The sequence below is a fragment of the Neoarius graeffei genome, chromosome 23 (assembly GCF_027579695.1).
Source record: "Neoarius graeffei isolate fNeoGra1 chromosome 23, fNeoGra1.pri, whole genome shotgun sequence".
NCBI lineage: Eukaryota > Metazoa > Chordata > Actinopteri > Siluriformes > Ariidae > Neoarius > Neoarius graeffei.
The window spans coordinates 16286135-16308979 of record NC_083591.1 but is presented as its reverse complement, the minus strand read 5'-3'; the positions used below and the strand labels follow the sequence as shown (position 1 = coordinate 16308979).

Genomic DNA, 22845 nt, shown 5'->3' with positions numbered 1-22845 from the left:
TATAATCTCTTCTGTTCCAATATCACCCAGTAATAAATCTCAAATTTGTAGGGTATGGGTGGAAAACATTTTTGCTGTGGTATTCCCTGACATGTTAAAGTACCACTCTAACTTTGGCAATACGATTTTATTAAAATGAAGCCTCACTGTACAAACATATACTATCACACAGTAATCTTACTTTTCTTGAAGGCTTCCAGGTTTTTCTCCATCTGTTTCTGCTTGGCTTTGTCTGGGGCAGCAGCAATAACATTTGCTTCTAGCTCCTTCATCTGAGACTTCAGGTGAATCTCTTGCTCCTCAAGACTCTATAGAGAATAGCACAATTATAAAAGTGCATTGCTTTGTGGAAAACTGCACTGTCTTTCATATAGTGGTGTGTTTTGATTAAATGCACAGAGATGTTAAGATAACATGAGTACGTGTTCTTTCCTTTTAAAGCTGTCAAGCATTCAGCGAGCCTTTTGGAGGTGTGTATTTTGGCTGACCTGAATGCTGGCTGTGTATTTCTCCAATGTGTTCTTCATGTCTCTGAGCGCCTGTCTCTGTTTGTGCACGCTCTCCTCAAGCTGCTGTTTCCTTTGCTGCCAGCCCTGCAGCTGCGCCACCTTCTCCTTTAACGCACTCTCCATTTTGTCCAGCTACATGCACACACACGAGGATGCGGTAGAAAAGTGGTCTAAAATGTGCAACAGATGGAACCTGGTTCATGATCTCACCTGTTCCTGTGTGACTTCAGTACCAATAGAAGAGCCCATTCTGCCTTTCATTACACGTCCTCCTCCTCCAGTCATGGTGCCTGAAGGCGAGTACACAAATTGTCATAAGAGAAAATGAAATCCAAAGTGTGTGTTTTTTTTTAAATATTTGATACAAGCATACTAAAATAGGCCCTTTTTCTTTACCAGCCTGCTCAATGATCTGTCCCCGCAGAGTGACCACTCTCCAGCGCTTATCTTTCTGGAAGGCCACTCTAGTCGCCTGCTCCAGGTCTTTAGCCACCAGTGTGTCTCTCAGGGCAAAGTAGAATGCGGGACGGATGGAATCATCCTTTACTTTGACCATATCAAACAAACGGGGAATATTCTCTGGTGTGGAGATAGCACTAATGTTTCTTTCCCAGACCTTCATCTATGAAAATAGTTTACTCAAATTAGTATGGATCAGTATTTATATTTACATAAAGGATTACATTAAGAGATGGGTTGTGTTTAAAAAGAAGTAAATGAGGACAAGTTGTTTAGCCAATACCATTTATATCCTACCAAAAGCTCCATGAAACAATTATGCAAGTCGAAAGTAGCAGCTTGAACACCTGGAACAATCAGTTGTCATGTCCAGGCTATTTTTTTTTAAATTCATGTTTATTTGGCAGCTACAGTGGTGCTTGAAAGTTTGTGAACCCTTTAGAATTTTCTATATTTCTGCATAAATGACCTAAAACATCAGATTTTCACACAAGTCCTAAAAGTAGATAGAGAACCCAGTTAAACAAATGAAAAAAATATTATAATTGGTCATTTATTTATTGAGAAATGATCCAATATTACATATCTGCGAGTGGCAAAAGTTTGTGAACGTATATAAAGTACATCTCATCACATCGCTCCTGTGGAGGACGGTCCCATACGGACAGTTGAAAGTCACACTTGGAAGATGCTCTGGATTCTTACAGTAATGCTTTTATGGCTGAGGACTACAGTTGACTTGCTAACTTTAGGACTGCAGTTGTCATGAACAGTTTTGCACTCAAGTTTCCATCAATGAAGAGTTACAACATCAACAAAACTGACTTCATGTTAAAACTGTTAATGTTATAGTCATGTTGTCTGTTTTTGCCCAAATGAGGATGGGTTCCCTTTTGAGTCTGGTTCCTCTCGAAGTTTCTTCCTCATGTCGTCTGAGGGAGTTTTTCCTTGCCACCATCGCCACAGGCTTGCTCATTGGGGATAGATTAGGGATAAAATTAGCTCATGTTTTAAGTCGTTCAAATTCCGTAAAGCTGCTTTGTGATAATGTTTATTGTTAAACGCGCTATACAAATAAACTTGACTTGACGTCAGGCTGCATTACACCACTTCATTGCTGATTATTTCATTATAAGAGCATGCCCCAAATGTTTTATTCCATGTCTAATAAGTAACAATAAAACACTTATGTGCTTGAAAGTTTGTGAACCCTGTAGAATTTTCTATATTTCTGCATAATTATGAGCTAAAACATCATCAGATTTTCACACAAGTCCTAAAAGTAGATAAAAAGAACCCAGTTAAACAAATGAGACAAAAATATTATACTTGGTCATTTATTTATTGAGGAAAATGATCCAATTTTACATATCTGTGAATGGCAAAAGCATGTGAACCTTTGCTTTCAGTATCTGGTGTGACCCCCTTGTGCAGCAATAACTGCAACTAAATGTTTCCAGTAACTGTTGATCAGTCCTGCACACCGGCTTGGAGGAATTTTAGCCCATTCCTCCGTACAGAACAGCTTCAACTCTGGGATGTTGGTGGGTTTCCTCACATGAACTGCTCGCTTCAGGTCCTTCCACAACATTTCGATTGGATTAAGGTCAGGACTTTGACTTAGCCATTCCAAAACATTAACTTTATTCTTCTTTAACCATTCTTTGGTAGAACGACTTGTGTGCTTAGGGTCGTTGTCTTGCTGCATGACCCGCCTTCTCTCGAGATTCAGTTCATGGACAGATGTCCTGACATTTTCCTTTAGAATTCGCTGGTATAATTCAGAATTCATTGTTCCATCAATGATGGCAAGCCATCCTGGCCCAGATGCAGCAAAACAGGTCCAAACCATGATACTACCACCACCATGTTTCACAGATGGGATAAGGTTCTTATGCTGGAATGCAGTGTTTTCCTTTCCCAAACATAACGCTTCTCATATAAACCAAAAAGTTCCATTTTGGACTCATCCATCCACAAAACATTTTCCCCCAATAGCCTTCTGGCTTGTCTACATGATCTTTAGCAAACTGCAGACAAGCAGCAATGTTCTTTTTGGAGAGCAGTGGCTTTCTCCTTGCAACCCTGCCATGCACACCATTGTTGTTCAGCGTTCTCCTGATGGTGGACTCATGAACATTAGCCATTGTTAATGTGAGAGAGGCCTTCAGTTGCTTAGAAGTTACCCTGGGGTCCTTTATGACCTCACCAACTATTACACACCTTGCTCTTGGAGTGACCTTTATTGGTCGACCACTCCTAGGGAGGCTAACAATGGTCTTGAATTTCCTCCATTTGTACACAATCTGTCTGACTGTGGATTGGTGGAGTCCAAACTCTTCAGAGATGGCTTTGTAACCTTTTCCAGCCTGATGAGCATCAACAACGCTTTTTATGAGGTCCTCAGAAATCTCCTTTGTTCGTGCCATGATACACTTCCACAAACGTGTTGTGAAGATCAGCCTTTGATAGATCCCTGTTCTTTAAATAAAACCAGGTGCCCAGTCACACCTGATTGTCATCCCATTGATTGAAAACACCTGACTAATCTCACCTTCAAATTAACTGCTAATCCTAGAGGTTCACATACTTTTGCCACTCACAGATATGTAATATTGGATCATTTTCCTCAATAAATAAATGACCAAGTATAATATTTTTGTCTCATTTGTTTAACTGGGTTCTCTTTATCTACTTTTAGGACTTGTGCGAAAATCTGATAATGTTTTAGGTCATATTTATGCAGAAATATAGAAAATTCTAAAGGGTTCACAAACTTTCAAGCACCACTGTAGGCTTAACAGATAGAGAAATAAAATAAACCCTGCTTCCTATTTACTTCTGCAAAACTAATCTGGTATGTATATTTTTAAATATAATGCTCTTCACAGTGGTGTGAGACACACTTCAATGTACAACTTTTGCTATAACTACAGCACTTGCTTTTGAATTCCATCACCAGCTGCACTATACACGTTACAAGTACACACATACAGTAAGTATTAATACCTTGTCTAGACCAATGAAGGTCGCCACTCCAATATTCTGGGCCTTAAGGAAGGTGACACATTTCTGAGCTGTGTCAATGGTGTCCACCACAATGTTATCGAGTGCACCACAGCTTGATGAGATAGCAATGTCATACTTCTCATCAATGGCTCCCAGATCACCCTGGAGTGAAACAGCATGAAAAACCCTTAGTTATGCTTAAAAGGCCAACGCTTTAAAACGTTCTAAAGGGAAACACTCGAACACCATCGTATTACATGGATTAAAGCAAAAAAAAAAAAAAAAAGCTCCATGTCGTTGGCCCCTACCACGTCAGCAATGCGTCAAATTTTAAACGCCATGTTGTCCATTATCCCCTCGGCCCCTACTTATAGTACATTTACATAATTTGAACAATGACTAAAGCTAAGGCAAGACTTTACCATTGTCATTACTGGCTATTCATGATGAAACATCAAGTTTTCAGCACAAAGTGCAAATTTATTTCAACAATACTTTAGTAATGCACAACAGTGGTTCAGAGAAAAGTGCAAGTGCAGTCGAACTTGAACCATGCTTTCAAAAGAGTGGAACAGAAAGAAAAATAGGAAAATCTGTTGAAATAAAGCCAGGAAACAAGAAAAGTAAAGTGAAAGTTCACTTTTTCTGCTTCTTCGCAGTGAAGCCAAAGGCATCTAGTTTGGCAACACTGGATGCCTGCTTTTGTTTCTTTTTCCTTGGCACAGCAGCAGGAGCTTGCCATTATCGCCCATTTCATTTAGCCAAGCCCATCTCCACTTATTCTTTACCATTTTGTCGATGTCTGACACATCTGTGCCTTCATTTAAAAGAAGCGCGTCCATGCTGGCAAAACCGAAAGTAATTTGATGCGCTCTAGTGATGGAAATCGAAGAGCCTATGTCAGGTGAAATATGGCCTTATACGCAGTACTCGAGTTGAGGGGGGATGTGGGGGGAGGCATCCCCCTTCTGAAATAAAAATCTCAAATCATCCCCCTTAAAAAACGGCCATCCCCATCACATCCCTTGGGCCATTTTACCAATTAAATGTGGAAATTAGCCTACTATTATTTTAACAAATATTACTAGCATTTCAACATTAGAGGCTTTGCGCAGTGATAGCCTACATGTAGCCGGATAAAAAAAACGCATATTTATTTATTCGGTTGCACCTCTCATTCACACCTACAGTACCAGTCAAAAGTTTGGAAATGCCTCTAATTCAGTGGTTTTTCATTATTTTAAAATTTTCTGAATTGTAGATTAATACTAAAATCATCGACTTTATGAAGAAATATCTATGGAATTATTTGGTAAACAAAAAAAAAAACAACAAAAAAAAAGTGTTAATCAAACCAGAATATGTTTTATATTTTAGATTCTTCAAAGTGGCACCTTTTGCTTAGATGACAACTTTGCACATCTTGGCATTTTCTCAGTCAGCTTTACGAGGTAGTCACCTGGAATGGCTTTCAGTTTACAGCTGTGCCTTGTCAAGAGTTAATTTCTTGACCTCTTAATGTGTTTGAGACCATCAGTTGTGTTGTGAAGAGGTAGAGTTGGTATACAGTGAATGGCCCTATTTGAGTACTGTTCTAATCCATATTATGCCAGAACTACTCACACTGCAAAAAATAAAAATCTTAGGATGTTTGTCTATTTTCAAGTCAAAACATCTAGCCACCCTTATTATAAGACATAATTGCCCAACAAGCAAAACCTCATTTAGCTAGAAAGGCTAGTTTTTAGACAGTCCATCTTGAAAATCTTGTATAGACAAAATGTCTTGAAAGTCTTATTTGGAGCACCTTTGAAAATAAAACAAGTTTTTTTTTAAAACAAGTAAGTACATTTTGGACATTTGTCAAATGCAGTTCATCTTGTTTCAAGAAAAAAAAAAAAAAGCATGCTTGTTTTGGGAATAAATGAACTTTACTGAAATGTTTGAATCTTTCATTACAATTCAACTCCACCTTACATATCCTAAGTTTACTGCGACTGTTTTCTCAGTCATTCAGATTGAGATCCTTCTAGATGCTGTACGGTACAGACTCTAGACCAGACAAGTGCCTTCAAAAAGACTGAGTGAGTGGAGGGCATTTTAGTGAGGTCTTTTTGGAATGCTGCGAGTTAAGTTCAGTGTTTTTTTTTTTGCTGTTGTTTTTTTTGGGGGTTTTTGTGCCTGATCTTGTAAACCCCTCATACACATGAATAGTCAGTGCCCCCAAAATGCACTGCTGCTTTGGCGTGGTGTAAGCACTGTAAGTCAAAATGCGTAGACTTTTTTTTTTTTATGCCTGAGGTCCTGGGGAAGTGGAATCTTAAGAGATCTTTTAATGTTTGAATGTTGAAATGGGAAAAAAAATAAACTTGTTGCAATGCTACACGTGTCGTCAACTTGATTCAAGATAGTCTCTGGTCTCATATCTAGAGTATTTTACTAATTACAGGTCACAAAAGGAGAATCTTTTAAGCTAGCAATGCTTAGTTGTAGAATTTAACAATCCTAATATTAGTATATTTATCTTAAATTCAGTTTTTACTGCTAAGACTTTGTCATGAATATAAGTGAAATACCCTTAAAATGAAATAAATTAAAAAATGACTTGAATGGCTAAATGTAAGAAGTACGATCTTGTTATAAGAACTATTTTGATTATTTTGAGTTAATCAGATCTTGCATGATAAGTTCCCCAATCTTATTTTGGAATTATTTCATCTAAAAACAGGTTAGATTTTTCATCTTACTTTAAGAAATCTTACCAAGTCAAATTTGACTAGTTCCATTGGCAGATTTTTTTCACCTGATTCAAGCAAATATGCTTTGTTTTAATCTTTTATTTCTTATTTTTGAAAGGCCATTTTTTGCAGTGCAACTAAGTAAAGAAAAACGACAGTCCATCATTACTTTAAGAAATGAAGGTCAGTCAGTCCGAAAAAGTTTGGGATGAGTTGGACCGCAGAGTGAAGGCAAAGCAGCCAACGAGTGCTCAGCACCTCTGGGAACTCCTTCAAGACTGTTGGAAAACCATTTCGAGTGATGGCCTCATGAAGCTGATTGAGAGAATGTCAAGAGTGTGCAAAGCTGTAATCAAAGCAAAAGGTGCCTACTTTAAGAATCTAAAACATTTTGGTTTGATTAACATTTTAAAGTTTACTAAATTATTCCTTACGTGTTGCTGCATAGTCTGGATGACTTCAATATTCATTTACAATGTAGGAAAAAAATGTAAAAATAAAAACATCGAATTTGAAGGTGTTTCCAAACTTTTGACTGGTACTGGTTTCAGTCACTGAAAACAGCTACTTTCGCAAACTCTGGGCAGTGGAGATTTCTGAAAACTCCATCTTCAGACACGCGTGTAAATCGGGAAAACGAAGCAACAGTGGGTGAGAGGGCGCGTGCGAATATAATGAGTCATAGGTGTGAATCTTTCACCGAATGCCAATTGTCCCGGTTCTTCATGAAATCGCACGCGCAAATTCATCAGGTTAACTTTCAAATAACTGTTCTTGTGCACTTGCGACACCGGACCGAGCCACTTTCCTGAATTTTGAGCTTCGGAGTATTGGCTTCCACTGTTTTCTGACCTTTTGTGCGGAGCGCCGCGGCTCACCTCGGGGTGAATCGCTGGCTGCCAAGTTTGGGGAGGCTGGGACCTCCCCTGGCTGAGTTACGAGCGTGCAAAGTCGGTCTGGAGCCGCCGATAGAAACGAAACTCAAGCCGAGCACCGCGGCTCGCTGCCTACGCCGAGCCTCCCTGGGACTAGACAGTAGCAGAGGCTTTATTTAATTAATTAATTTATTTATGCCTATATAGCGCAACAACTTATTCCTTTACATACACTCAAACATAGCACAAGAAAGGGTTCAACAACAGGCAATCACAGCAGCTTGGTGAAGTTCTAAATCACATCGGTGTCAGACCTATGGGCCTACCCCCCCACTCCATTTTTTTCTTCCTCGGATCTGCATCACTCATTATTGACCTTTAGCGCTCCCAGTTGACGGAAATCCGTCGTAGCGACGGAAAACTTTAATCCATGCGTATTATCATATCTCACCAGACGTCCGAGGATGCCAGGGATCTTGCCACTGTGTTTCTGCTGCATGAGTGCATCAAGCACTTTGCCTCGGCTGCGGGTGGAGGACAGCGAGGACTTGGCCTCTTCAACCTTCTGCCTCATGTCCCTAACCGTAGCTTGGGCCTGTCCATCTTGCTCAGAAATATGCTTCAGCTCCTCCTCATCCTGCACACACAAGCAATAATGGATTACACACTAAAAAGCCTTTATGTGACAAGCATAAAGTTTTCCCAAATGCAAGTTTTGCTGATCAGTCAAACGTCAGCAGCAATTAGCTTCTCTAGTCAACTTTCAAGTCATTTTGGAACGCATATAAACCCCTGTACAAACACACCTTCTTAAGCTCTTGCTCACACTTGGGCACTTTGACCTTCAGCTCTTTGATGGCAGCTCTTCTGTCTCGGAGTGTGTCAGCAGTTCCCTGTAGGGCCTCTTTAGCCTGGTTGAGCTGTGAAATAGCTGTGTTGTGCTGACTCAGGTAGATGTCCAGCTCTGACTGAGCTACGTCCATCTGTGAGCGGGTCTCATTCACAGCTTTACTTAGCTCCAGAAGCTCCTTCTCTTTTTGCTGACGAGGCAAAGTTTTACTTAAAAATTATGGTATGTGCAGATCCATATAAATGTATTTAATAATAGCCAATCGGCTCTTAACGTATACACACTTACCCAAAATTCTTTATGAACTCACTTAGGGGAAGCCCAGCCACCACACAATAACTGTACACTTGACCAACATTCAGACTAACATTCTCCAAAGCATGCAGATTAAAGTTAAACATCAGTGAATAGAACAGAAGTGTAGCAGACCTCCTTTTCCTGCTGTAGGCCACTGGTCTCCTCTTTCAGGCGCTCCATCACCTGGGCTAGAACTGCTTCCTCCTTAACCTTTTCCTTCTCCAACACTTCTTTCTGGGCAGAAGCCTCTGTGATGATCTTTTCACTGCTGGCAGGAACATTTTTTACTTCCTCCAACTAAACAACAGAGGTTGGGGGGGGGGGGGGGGAATACATCTTAGACTGATTATGCATCAACATGAATGGATATCCTCCAATTTTTCAAAAGACGTGTAGTACGGCATTAAGTTTGCTCATCTGTTTACATACAGATGTCTGTCGCCATCATGCTCAGACAGCTTGAGGAGGTCCTTTGTCCCCAGGGCCATCCAGCTGTTCAGTTCCACACAGAATAAGGGGGCGAAATGAACTTTTGGGCATGAGTCTACCTCACTCTGTCCCCACCACATCATGTCAGTCTACACCCAGCCCAGACTGTCTTTTTCCCCTTTTACTGGCTATATTAGCCCTGAGACACAACCCTTTTCTATTTTTTAAAAATCTTAATTCTAGTATGTTTGCGAGTATTAAAAGATGTTAATAGTTAAATTCTATTGCTGTTTATGCTATTCTACCATAGCATCCCACTGAACCACTTCCACTATGCATACTGCCTAGCATCTGATCATCTCAATTGTCCTCTGTGAGGTCCCCCCCCTCCCTTTTTCTTTGCATGCATGTCTCAAGCTATTGGATGTCTTAATTTCCTTTGGGATGAATAAAGTCTCTCACTATCTAGCTAATAGAATTAAGTACATATTACAGGGAAACTGAATATCTATTGAAATGTGGGAGACATTAAATTGGGGGAAACGGAAGAGGAAGAAGGGAGGGGGGAGGGGAAAAAACAAAAACCCCTCCAAACGGTTACAGAGCACAGCCCTAAAGACGGAAACTCGGCTGCAATTGTTACATAAAGTCATACTTCACAAGCATCTCACAGAACACAGCACCCTAGGGAGCCAAACTGCCCTGCCTCCATAACCCCTGAAAATCTCACTCCTATTTATGACTAACGGATTGTTTTGGTTTTGTGGAAACCCACGCAGGAGGGGGGGGGACCGACAAAGATAATGCAAAACTAGTAAAAACATCAGATCTTTTCCAACTTACGAGAACATGCAATGGATTTGCTTTGCCCACAAAATCATAAATCAGACATGACAGACCAACAGTGATCATATTTAAAATACAATTTTATCCTTGGTTTAAAAACTCTACAAACCAAGCTCAGAAGAAACACTCCCACTGCAAATGGTCAGACAGTTCACCTATTATCTACAATGTTAATATTGGAGAAAAATAAAATTGCTGCCAGAAAGTTTGCTGCAATTTCGTTTTGCTCATTTGCATCTCCTGCAAATTGGTACTTTTATTCTAGGTCAGCTTTTCAGCAAAATATAAACTACAGTGGTGCTTGAAAGTTTGTGAACCCTTTAGAATTTCCTATATTTCTGCATAAATATGACCTAAAACATCATCAGATTTTCACACAAGTCCTAAAAGTAGATAAAGAGAACCCAGTTAAACAAAGGAGACAAAAATATTATACTTGGTCATTTATTTATTGAGGAAAATGATCCAATATTACATACCTGTTAGTGGCAAAAGTATGTGAACCTCGAGGATTAGCAGTTAATTTGAAGGTGAAATTAGAGTCAGGTGTTTTCAATCAATGGGATGACAATCAGGTGTGACTGGGCACCCTGTTTTATTTAAAGAACAGGGATCTATCAAAGTCTGATCTTCACAACACATGTTTGTGGAAGTGTATCATGGCACGAACAAAGGAGATTTCTGAGGACCTCAGAAAAGGCATTGCTGTTGCTCATCAGGTTGGAAAAGGTTACAAAACCATCTCTAAAGAGTTTGGACTCCACCAATCCACAGTCAGACAGATTGTATACAAATGGAGGAAATTCAACACCATTGTTACCCTCCCCAGGAGTGGTCGACCAACAAAGATCACTCCAAGAGCAAGGCGTGTAATAGTCGGCAAGGTCACTAAGGACCCCAGGGTAACTTCTAAGCAACTGAAGGCCTCTCTCACGTTGGCTAATGTTCATGAGTCTACCATCAGGAGAACACTGAACAATGGTGTGCATGGCAGGGTTGCAAGAAGAAAGCCACTGCTCTCCAAAAAGAACACTGCTGCTCGTCTGCAGTTTGCTAAAGATCACGTGGACAAGCCAGAAGGCTATTGGAAAAACGTTTTGTGGACGGATGAGACCAAAATAGAACTTTTTGGTTTAAATGAGAAACGTTATGTTTGGAGAAGGAAAAGACTGGATTCCAGCATAAGAACCTTATCCCATCTGTGAAACATGGTGGTGGTAGTATCATGGTTTGGGCCTGTTTTGCTGCATCTGGGCCAGGACGGCTTGCCATCATTGATGGAACAATGAATTCTGAATTATACCAGCCAATTCTAAAGGAAAATGTCAGGACATCTGTCCATGAACTGAATCTCAGAAGAAGGTGGGTCATGCAGCAAAACAACGACCCTAAGCACACAAGTCATTCTACCAAAGAATGGTTAAAGAAGAATAAAGTTAATGTTTTGGAATGGCCAAGTCAAAGTCCTGACCTTAATCCAATCGAAATGTTGTGGAAGGACCTGAAGCGAGCAGTTCATGTGAGGAAACCCACCAACATCCCAGAGTTGAAGCTGTTCTGTACGGAGGAATGGGCTAAAATTCCTCCAAGCCGGTGTGCAGGACTGATCAACAGTTACCGCAAACGTTTAGTTACAGTTATTGCTGCACAAGGGGCTCACACCAGATACTGAAAGCAAAGGTTCACATACTTTTGCCACTCACAGATATGGAATATTGGATCATTTTCCTCAATAAATAAATGACCAAGTATAATATTTTTGTCTCATTTGTTTAACTGGGTTCTCTTTATCTACTTTTAGGACTTGTGTGAAAATCTGATGATGTTTTAGGTCATATTTATGCAGAAATATAGAAAATTCTAAAGGATTCACAAACTTTCAAGCACCACTGTAAATACAGTGTGGTGGCTCTACCTCTTCCACTCCATCCCCCCCCCCCAAAAAACCCCCACCCACATCAGTGTCTTTAGAAAGCAACACCTTAATCGTGCACTAAACTTCAACATGTTTGTTTTCCAGTATAGGTGAACTACGTGTACAAATAGTATGTGCATAGCTCCAATTGGTGTACATTAAGCCCCATGCTCTGCCTCTACATTTATGAAATACCTCCAGACAACTAAAAACATTCATGATATGCACCATATGACTCATTATTTGGTCTCAAATCTCTGCTCATTTTGAGGTCATTTAACAGTTTCATTAACCTGATACAGATTCATTCAAGCCACTTGAAAGTGCTTTGATGAACAAGGGTCACCGTGCTGATATCACAACTATAATGCATAGCTTCATTGGTCAGAAATATTGTTGCTTGTAAATACCTTTACTTGCCATACATTTTATACAATCCTATTAACATTCAGGCTAGAAACAGTGCACATTACCAACACACCACCTCATACAATCATGCATCAAATTTATTTTTCCAAAATATTTAAAGCTTGTACATATTTCATGAACAAGCATCACTCAATCATTGCACACACCTTTTCCTTGTCCTTTTGCAGCTGTTTATGGAGTTTCTTGGTCTTGTTCTTGGTGTGCTTGAGCTTCTCACGCACCTCCACATCCTGGAGGTCCAACTGGGTGAATTTCTCCTTCTGGCCCTCAATGAACTTGGTCAGCTTGCCCATTTTCCTGGACAGACAACACAACCTTGACTAAGCTGAGAAACTTGAGCTCTGAATGTGCCCATGTTACCATTTCAGTAAATGGAGAGAGTGGGGTAATGAAGTGAAGGTATAGGACAGGCAGTTCAACTCAATCCTTTTAGCTGCAGGAATACAAAAAACAATACATAGGTCCAACACCAGGAGCTAACTGATATACCAACTAAGTATTGCAGCGATTGTGCAAGACACACGGGGGGGGGGGGGGGGGGGGGGGGGGGGGGGGGGACCCAGAGGTCAAATGAGTCAGGCCCTTTGCGATCTTACTTCTCGACATTCTTCAGGGCTTCGTTCTTCCCCTTCATTTCCTCTGCGAGCTGGTTGCTTTTTTCAGTCAGTCCCTTGGTGTCCTCCTGGATCTCTTGTTTTTCTGATTCCTTTTCAGCCACACGCTGCTGCAATTCATGTCTAATATACAAAAAGAGAAACAAGAAATACTTAATTAAAAAAAAAGTTTTAGATCTTCACGACCTCCTAGGCCAATGAAAAAGCCACTCTCACAGTGAGATCTGATACATTATCTGAAATGGTAACGTAATTAAAAATATTTAACAGGTCTTACTGGATACTAAATACTCTAAGGCCATGGGAAAGAGTGGCCAGAAAGGTCACAAGACAACAGTGTTTGTAAAGAGCAACCAAGGTGGCTTTTTTTTTTTGCATGCTTTATACTTTAAAAAAAAATAAAAATAAAAACCCCATTCACTTGCTAACAGCAGCAACTTTCATTTAAAGTAAAAAAAAAAAAAAATCAGAAGAAAGTAATTTAGAATTGTGGTTTTGTTTCTATGAAATTCAAAAATGGAGTTACTCTTCAATCTTAATCCCAAATTAATGTTATTCATTAAATGTCCTGCAATTCAAGTTTCATAAATCACAAACACCTCACCTGATTAACAATTTTTTTTTTTTTTTAAATGTGACCACATAAAGTTAGTACTCTTACTGAATATTTACATAACTCCTAACAAATACACAACATACTGTAATTTCCAGTTTCTGCTCCATTCTGTGGGCAATTTTCCAGCAGAAGTATATCATCTGTGGACATACTCAAACTCCGGGATTATGGCATTATGCGCTCAGATTTGCTGATTGATTTCAGTTTGCAATTCATTCTGCAGCAGGATGCAGCAAATTAACTACATTCAAATTTTAGTGCTCAGGAATAATTTACCAGGAAATGTAGAGCAAAATTAAAGCTTTAGCATCCCCCCCCCAACTTTCCATCAGATCTTAAATTATTGACTGTGCATGTGGACCTTACACATAGAACTGGCAGAGTTGGCTTCTCTTCTTAAATATGTCATTCTCTAGGGTGAGAAATTCCACCGCTTGATTCTTTTCACCCTCCAGGGCGTTCTTCTCCTTCTCCACCAACTTCACACGATTCAGCTGAAAATGGAGAACCAAAATATGACTCAGACCCTTTACATTTTAATTAGACCATACTAGGGTTGGTCAGAATAATTGAATATTTGATTAGTTATACAACCATTTGATTACGGGAGGGTTGACTGATGGGTTTTTAAACCTAGATTCAAGAAGGTTCTTTCTGAATATCATCTGGGTTCAACATCACATTTTCTGCAATCATGGTAAATGAGCTACATCTTTAGTCTAAGGCAACAAAATGAATCAATTTCAAAATGCAAATGCAAATAACTTCAGATCAAGACCAAATAATATAGAAAAACCTCACAAGCAGACAGTCACACTCCATGACTGGATGTCTGCCATAGTGATTTAAATTATTAGTTAACCAAGTTAAATAAAAATAGTAAGTTCAATTTATATAGCACCTTTCACAAAACCCAAGGTCGCTTTACAGTAATTAATAAATAAAAATAAATAAAGTCAGTCCACCAAATAGAGGCCAGGAAGTCATTCCAAATGGCGCAGCAGCCACAGTCCCACCAAAAGGCTGTAAATATCTATAATTCTGGAGCAAAACAGTAAATCTAAAGGGCAAAGTGATGGTTTATTTTTAAACCAAGGTTGCTGGATATTGTGAATATTTTTGTTGCAATAGATTAAGACAATTAAGTTTCACAGTCTGACTTGATGTGCATACCCATAGATAATTTTGGCTCATTGTTTTCAGCAATATACATATTTTTCATTAAAGAAAATTAAAATTACCATTTTGCAATGGTCAAATTAAAACAGCAAAAGAAAAACAGCCAAATGTTTCCTGAACAACTTTTAAATGAATTTCCATTTCAACAGCCACACACCACCAATAATTGCAGTAACTATTGTTTGTAAATTATTTCTTAGCATGAATAAAAAGTTCCCACCCTAGCATTACTGCAAACATTACTTCTCCAAATATCAGGCCATCTTTAGCAAATCTTCACAGATCTATTTATTCAAGTCCCTGAGCATGCAGCTGGCCAGATTCCTAAATGGCTTCCTATTCACTACATATCTTCTCTGCATAGGGTCCAACACAGTGGTCTTAAACACACTACATAGAGGTCGGGGGTGTGGGTGTAATGAGGCAAAAATAAAATCTCAACTCATATAAAATTAAAAACCATCCTCATTAAAACTACTTTTAGGAGGTTTACATATTCCATTACTGCTCAACAGGTTGTAGCAAGGAATGAGAACAGTTTCAAAGTGTTGCCTAATTACTGATATACCTTGCTTTTCAGTGCCAATTCCTCCTCAGTTATATTCTTGCTGTGGTTTTACTTTAATGGCATCACCCACACAGTGTGAAAGTTCACTGTAGCATTGTGTATGGGTCATGCAACTGGAATGGGACCATAATTTCCAATGCTTACTCTGTTCTGCTATTATGAACCTTTAGTTATCACAATAAGAGCGCCTGTGATTTAATTAAAAAAAAAAAGTCGACTGTGCAGAGCTAAAAGGAAATAATATAATACACACTGCAACTTTTTTGCACACTTTTAGATAGTACTAAAGTACACTTGTGGCTTAACTTTTTTTTTGGGGGGGGGGGGGGGGGGGGGGGAATACGAATATTGCCACCACCGCCCCCAGTGGACAGTCACAGACAGTTTAACATACACCCCCATATGATTTCCCAAAATTTTCCCTGTGATCATTTGCAATAACACAATTAAGTTGTTATAAGAGCCTAAAGCTCTTATAACAACTTTTAAACAATTCCTTTAAAAACTTGGGGCCTTCTGTAATTCAGTCATCCAGCACTACAACATTCAGATTAGGCTTTAGTCCTTGTTTTATAAAATCACTCACAATATAACCTTTTTTTTTTTTCTTGGCACAAATCCTTGAGACATTTTTACCTCGTGTAATTCGTCTTGTGCACTAAATAATCTGTCCACACAAATGCTTTGCACAACGTACCCAAAGTTTATTTTATATACTTTATTAATTTTAAAAATAAATTTTATGAACCCATATGTACAGATTAGTATTCATTATTACTTCTGCAGTGAAGTCAGTTGGGTAACAAAAGCTAAACAATTTTAACTCAATTCCCAATGTGGGCACATTTACAGCAAGATAAATACTGCAATACTTAATAAATAAATAAGTTCAAATCCAAAAACACCACTGCCCTCAGACCCTTTGCACCCTGAAAATTATGTTTTTTAAATTATCCCCCCCCAACAGATCTAAGCTTCATGGGAATCAGATCACTTCAAAGAGGCTCACTGAAAATGATTGCTAATGTGAGGTGTAAATGGAGCTAATAAACACAAAGAAGCCCTAGAGCATGACAAATAAAAGCAACAAGGGCTTATGCCCTGCTTTTCCTTTCATCATGCTCAATCTTTCAGAAAGCAGCTTGTCGTGAGAAACAAGACGCTCATGACCAGAGAACCATCAGTAAAACATGGCCATGATATTACACAATTTCAAAAAATAAAGCCTAAATTGTGCTCAAAATAAACGAGTACAGCAAAATACCATGTTCAACATGTGAGTGTTCAGCCAAAGACCTCAGAGCACCCAGCAGATATTAAAACACCCACTTCGAGGTATTACAATTTATAAAATCAATTTTAGTGATTTTCACACTAAATGTAGAGAACACAGTTCAGTCAAAATTTTGCCCTTTTTAACCATTTGTGTAAAACTGTAATAACATGGTCTCCTTTTCTACCACTATGAACAGTGACTAAATAATAATTGCTCACACCTCCAAAACATTCTCCACATGATTTTCTGTAAGCCTGAAAGCATAAACACAAACCGTGGAAGAATGAATGACTTAAGAGGTTGAAGCAGGTGTTTCCTCTCACCTTTTCCCCTCTCTGCTCATTCAGTAGCTCCACTCGTCTGCACAGCGTGTTGATGGGCTCTTTGAGTCGACAGGAACCAATGATGTCCTCTAGGTATTCCAGCATGCCTTCGTCATGCTCCGTCTGGCCTTTGGGCTTCATCATCGCAATCTGCTCCACTTCTCCCTGATGAAAATAGGCAGTCACACACATGCACACAGACGCACCACATCTTAGACTAGTTCATCCTATTTCTCAGTCTTAACCAAGTGGAAAAAAATAGGGCTAAATATATAAGAACGGGCAAAATAAGGGGCTGTTGAAATATACAGCGCTTATTGATTAAGGCTTAATGTAGAAAATACATTTAAACTGTTGATTCAAGCTCATAAAAAGCTTCTTTCACTGACAAAAATCACAAATTCAAGCCACTGCAATTGTACATTTGCCAAACCATGCATGTAAATGCAATTTAAATAAGTTAATAATAAAAAGCCATACACAAACAGGAAACCTGATATTTTCAGTTTTCAAAAGCCAATTAAGTCAAATTCCTGACTGAAAATTTTTACAATAAAGAATTTAAACCAATGAACATTTCTCTAAACTAAAGCTCAATATGAACCTCGGTTTAAAGAAACAGGTGTGAATGTATTTCAGTGTAGCAGGAACAAACAAAACCAAGTTTAAAATAAATAAATAAATAAATTAATTAATTAATAAAATAAAAAGATGAACAAATAATACATGTACATGAGAACAAAAGATGTACAGAACAAAAAAGCAGCCATAGAATTTCTCGTCCATGTCAATACACTTAATCTACATTAATTCATCACTATGCATAGATGCTGATGCAGGAACAAACTAATACAAAATAATTATCCAAAAATCATAACTACTGAGCTGCAGTAGACCATTAAATTCACAATAACAGCATACTTAGTACAAGCTCAGCAAAAAGCAACAATCACCAAAAATTTCTAAAAAGAACTTGTACAAAAAAAAAAAACACAAACAAACAAAAAAAAACATGGAACAAAGGAAAATGTAAAATAAAAAATGGCCACAAGGTAATATTCAAATACAGCTCAAAGAAAGAAAGGGGAGGGGGATTAAAAAAAACAAAACAAAAAACCTGAATGAGTGTGCATGACCCTGCCTCACTGAAGCAGCACAAGTAATATTGGGGTTAGACTGTATTTTCTCACACACCAATATTTACGTGCTGCTAAAGTGGGGAAGGCATAACGCAGAACTGTTGACCTCTGACCTTAATTGGATCGCTCAGATGAATTTCCAAATGATTGTTTTTCTCGAAATGCAGCAGCGGCTCCAGTTTTGCAATCCCCTTAAAACTCTAAAGCAGCAAATTATGGTTTGCACCTTTTTGGCAATGTTGAAAACCATGATGCGCTGCTATAGCAGTCTAAGGTCTGGTGTCATGTCAGCTGCAGTCCTGCTTAATGAAATTTTTTTTTTAACCTAAATGTTTTAAAATTTACAAGTTGCCCTTATAAAAAGAGGGCAGGAAAGGTCAGCAGCAAGAGGAGATAAAGTAATAATGGCATGGGTTAAACAATTTATGCATAAAGAAAAACTAAAATACATTTTAGAGAACAGACTTATTACCTGTAAAATGAGAAATCGGTTGTGGTCAAGGTCAATGCCATGGCTACGAAGCAAAGTTCCAACGTCTTTGAAGGTCGCCTTTTTGCCATTGATGTGGTAGGATGAGGAATTATCTTTACCGGCAGTTCTTGAAACATAAAACTTGCTGTTGGGGATGACATCGTAGTCATCTCCTTCCTGAAATGGGGGAGGGGCACAGAAACAGCAGCACAGCTCTTCAGCACACGCAGAAAACAGCCCAAATTATTGGTCCAGCTGCATTAAACATAGTAAAGTACAGAAATACTGGCACCAGATCCCATTACACACATACTCAGCACAACTGCTCATTTGCATCTACCAAAGAAAATCTTGTGTGTGAAAAGCTATGACATTTTACAGTGTGTGTGTGTGTGTGTGTGTGTGTGTGTGTGTGTGTGGTGTGGTGGGGTGTGCACGACAGAAAGGGGAGAAAAGTCTCTCCAGATCCTTATGAGCAAATAATCCAGGGGGAAGTGTGGAACTCATTGTCGTGTGACCATTACAGTAGCAATAAGCATAAATGCACACACAAACACCACATCTAAAAATAAATGCGCTGTTCAGGGCCTCTTATTTATAAAGCAAATAAATAAATTGCACCATCCAAATAGAGGATTAAAAACCCAAATATTTAAGTGATAAAATAGGATTAAATATTTCTCCTCATTATTGTCTTAATCACTTCTCAAAAATGAACAGGACAAATATTTGTTAGAACACCACTAGGTCTGATAAGAAATAAATACCTAGATATAGTACCCAAATTCACATAGGTTCCTAAAAATATACTTTAAGGAAATAAATAAAATAAATATTAAATGAGTAACATGACTGCATACACAAGTCACCAATCTCACAAACAAATACATATGAAGCACCACAGCTACCTTACAGTTACCTGTGCAGTTACTTGTTTTTAGTCTACAGCAAGATTTATCAGCTGGGTCTCTTCCATTTAAAAATACGAAAAGTACACTATACTTGAAACTACAGATGTCTGGTTAAGAAAGAGATCCTATAGATAGATAATCAGTAAAAAAAAAAAAAAAAAAAAAAGCAGCATATTGCTATCCAAATAAAATATGCACAGTGAACATTTTGCTGTGTCATGAAGCACAACATTTTACGACTTTTTTTTTTACCTTGTCGATAATCTTCTGAAAGTGCACCTCTACAGTGCAGCTCTGGATGTCCTTGTGCCCATCAGAGCTGTGAATAAGCACAGACAGCTTTTTGGATCTGATTTTTTGCGCTCTGTACCCAAATACAAAGAGCATTGAGTCGATCACGTTGGATTTCCCACTACCATTTGGACCAATGATGCAGGAAAAGCGCTGGAAAGCAAGAAACGGAAAGGGATTAAAAATCATGTTCTGTACTTTCTGGGAAGAGGACAACTAATACAGGACATCTCTATCTACCAACACCCCAACACTGCTCACCTGCCAGTGTTAAAATAATGTCATTTATTTCAAAAATAAAAAATAAAGCAAAATCACATCTATTAATTTAGCAAAAAAAAAAAAAAAACACCACACACAAAAAAAACCCTCCTTGATATCTATGTGGATACCTAAATGTCTTGAGCCAGGGAGCCATTAATCTGTAAAATAAATTCCACACCCCAATACTGATTTATTTTATGAATATTAAATTAGACTAATTATTTCCATTTGTACAATACTATTCTGTCTATTTATTGGAGCCTGCTGGGAGCTTTTCATCCCTGACCTTTCCACTGACATTATTTATAGGACTGCTTGTTTTTTTTTGAGGGTTGGATTAAAACACATTCAATAAATTTGTCCAGTCAAACAGATTAATAACAATAAATGTAATTTACTTTAGTAGTGCTGGATTGTGATTTCCACCAAATATATATATATATATATATATATATATATATATATATATATATATATATATATATATATATATATATAAAAAAGGCAGATCTAGCTCTACTTTGAGGATTTTTTTTTTGATGGTGGGGGGAGGGGGTCGTCTCTGAGTCTCAACCAGAGGTGTAAAAATTTCACATTCAACATCATAAGTACTGTAGCGCGAATAGTAAGGACAAACCAAAATGGAGGGAGGGAGAGAGAGATGTGCAGTATGAAGTGAGAAAGCACACTACTGAGGAAACTGATCATGAGACCAGGACAGGACGAGTGCGATTACTGAGCGCGCACAATTTGTTTAACTTTGTCACACACGGATTACATTTTAATACCAACACACAGTTATGAACGTTTAGTTCACCAAGAAAGTCAGTGGTCATTGTACCTTGTGGAAAGGCCCCAGGATCTGCTCCCCGGCGTACGATTTGAAGTTCCGATTAACGATGTGCGTGATCATGAGGCGTGGAGCGCCCGGTTCGTTGGTCATCGCAGGGGGTGGGGGTGGAGGGATGCTACCGAGAATCTCCTCCAGGCTCCGGTTATCCACCGCCTCATCAGAGGCATCTGCACCGGGGCAAAAAAAAAAAAAAAAAGGGGGCAACTTTTATTCCGCTCCATTCAAAACCAGTCAATTTCGTATGTAGAAGCGCGAGCTGGGGGAGGGGCGCACAAACAAAAACAAAACGGGCCAAGTGGTACAAAAAAGACGAAGTTAAATACTGCACTTAAGTGTTAAACAGTGCTTTACTAACATGTAAAAAAACGGGTTAAAAAAAGTACAGCGACTTCTGATTATTAATATAAACATGCACTAAAGTTTTAATAAGTCAGCAGCACTGTTTATGAAAAATAAGTTTATAGTAACAGTTTACGGATGGTCGCTCATCACTCTGGACTTCTTTCAGACAAAAAGACAAACAGTTTGATACGCATTTTGCTAGTGAAGTATTGTTTAACTAACTAATAATAAGTAAGACGCAGCTGATTTTCTCACTAAATGGACCAGCGACTGTGCAACAATGACACATCAGTCCAATGAAAGTCAGACACACGATCACCATTTCGCAAACTTCAGCCCTGTTGGGGGGGGGACAAGCTGTTCTGCTCATAATAAATAAATAAACAAACAACCCTTTGTTTCTTACCATTAGTCTGCGGTGCGTCCGGCTCATCGACATGCACTTCTCCATGAGCCTTTATTTCCTTCATCTCATCATCCGAGTCATCCTGAGACCCTTTCCCTCGGGGCTTCGCAACCGACGAGCTTTTTGTCGTTTTCGAGGGCATGCTAGAAATGTGAAGGAAAAAAAATATGACTGACAATCAGGAGGAATAGATCCGATCACCAGAGTCGATCCTCCTCGATGTAGCCGGTGCTCATATCCATCATCCTTCCTCGGAATAAAAAGAAAAGAAAAGAAAGAAAAAAGGTGCACTCCGACAACAAAAGCATCCTTCGACATGGGACGCATTTTACGACGAATCGACACGATTATTTTCTCGTACTCCATAACACACGCCAAACTTGCTTCTTTGTTTGTTGTCAGTACACACAGAACTTGTGTGTTTAAAAAAAAGAAAGAAAGAAAGAAAGAAAACCCACACACAGAGAAAAAAACAAAAACACCGCACGTTCTCAATCTCCAATAGGATTGGGGGGGAAAAAGTGATAAGCATAAAAAAAATAATAAGCGCGTGCGCTACAACTTCCTTATAATTTGGCCTGACAAAAGTAATCAAAGCAGCCACGAGCCAAGTCTAATTCAAAAGTTGCGAATTCTCCACCCCACCCCGCAAAATATGGTTTTGTGTTGCATGATGGCCAACTACTACACACACACACACAGACAAAGCGCGAGCTGCCACAACGACGAAAACACACATGGTGACGTTTCTCTGTCAACTCCAGGCAGGACGCACCAATGGACGCTGCCAAGCGCGTCGTTTACATTAGCTAGACACGCTCACTGCCCCACACCAGCTATACACTCGTTAAGAAGACTTTTTCTTAAAATCTCACTAAGGAACTATTATACTGTACTACTAGCTGTACGTGTAGGTGACAACCTGTGTGCGCCAAGCTCCCCCTTGAATGCTAGTCAGAAAATAGGGAAGCTGTGTGTGTGTGTGCTAGCTACAAAACTTTATAGCGACATTTTAAACGTGTAAAAGTGTAATGCTTGCAGCTTCGCGAGTTAAAACCTCAAGCGCAAATGTATTTTGTAACTTGGCTAGCTTCCTGATAGTTATACAGTATGCTAGTCTACATACCTTCCTACCTAGCTAGCTTGAGTTGGAGTACATTTTCCTCCACTGACATTTTTCCACTTTTCGGTTGGACACCAAAATAGTTAGAAAGCTGCAACACAAAGGAAATATA

The 22845-nt window shown here is 38.9% G+C and overlaps 1 protein-coding gene across 1 annotated transcript in view; it reads right to left on the bottom strand.

The window, feature by feature from the left end:
- The window catches only part of smc4 (structural maintenance of chromosomes 4), a 31063-nt gene that overhangs the window by 7624 nt on the left and 594 nt on the right, over nucleotides 1-22845 (bottom strand). Inside the window, exons 2-17 of the mRNA XM_060905846.1 lie at nucleotides 21611-21753; nucleotides 20851-21029; nucleotides 19707-19898; nucleotides 18544-18720; nucleotides 16933-17097; nucleotides 13953-14080; nucleotides 12953-13093; nucleotides 12503-12653; nucleotides 8870-9034; nucleotides 8397-8630; nucleotides 8042-8227; nucleotides 3978-4139; nucleotides 906-1131; nucleotides 720-799; nucleotides 489-641; nucleotides 182-308 (exon numbers count right to left, since the gene is read on the bottom strand). Coding sequence (XP_060761829.1) covers nucleotides 182-308; nucleotides 489-641; nucleotides 720-799; nucleotides 906-1131; nucleotides 3978-4139; nucleotides 8042-8227; nucleotides 8397-8630; nucleotides 8870-9034; nucleotides 12503-12653; nucleotides 12953-13093; nucleotides 13953-14080; nucleotides 16933-17097; nucleotides 18544-18720; nucleotides 19707-19898; nucleotides 20851-21029; nucleotides 21611-21752 — 2608 coding nt within the window. The 5' untranslated portion in view covers nucleotide 21753. The remainder of the gene's footprint in view (nucleotides 1-181; nucleotides 309-488; nucleotides 642-719; nucleotides 800-905; nucleotides 1132-3977; nucleotides 4140-8041; nucleotides 8228-8396; nucleotides 8631-8869; nucleotides 9035-12502; nucleotides 12654-12952; nucleotides 13094-13952; nucleotides 14081-16932; nucleotides 17098-18543; nucleotides 18721-19706; nucleotides 19899-20850; nucleotides 21030-21610; nucleotides 21754-22845) is intronic.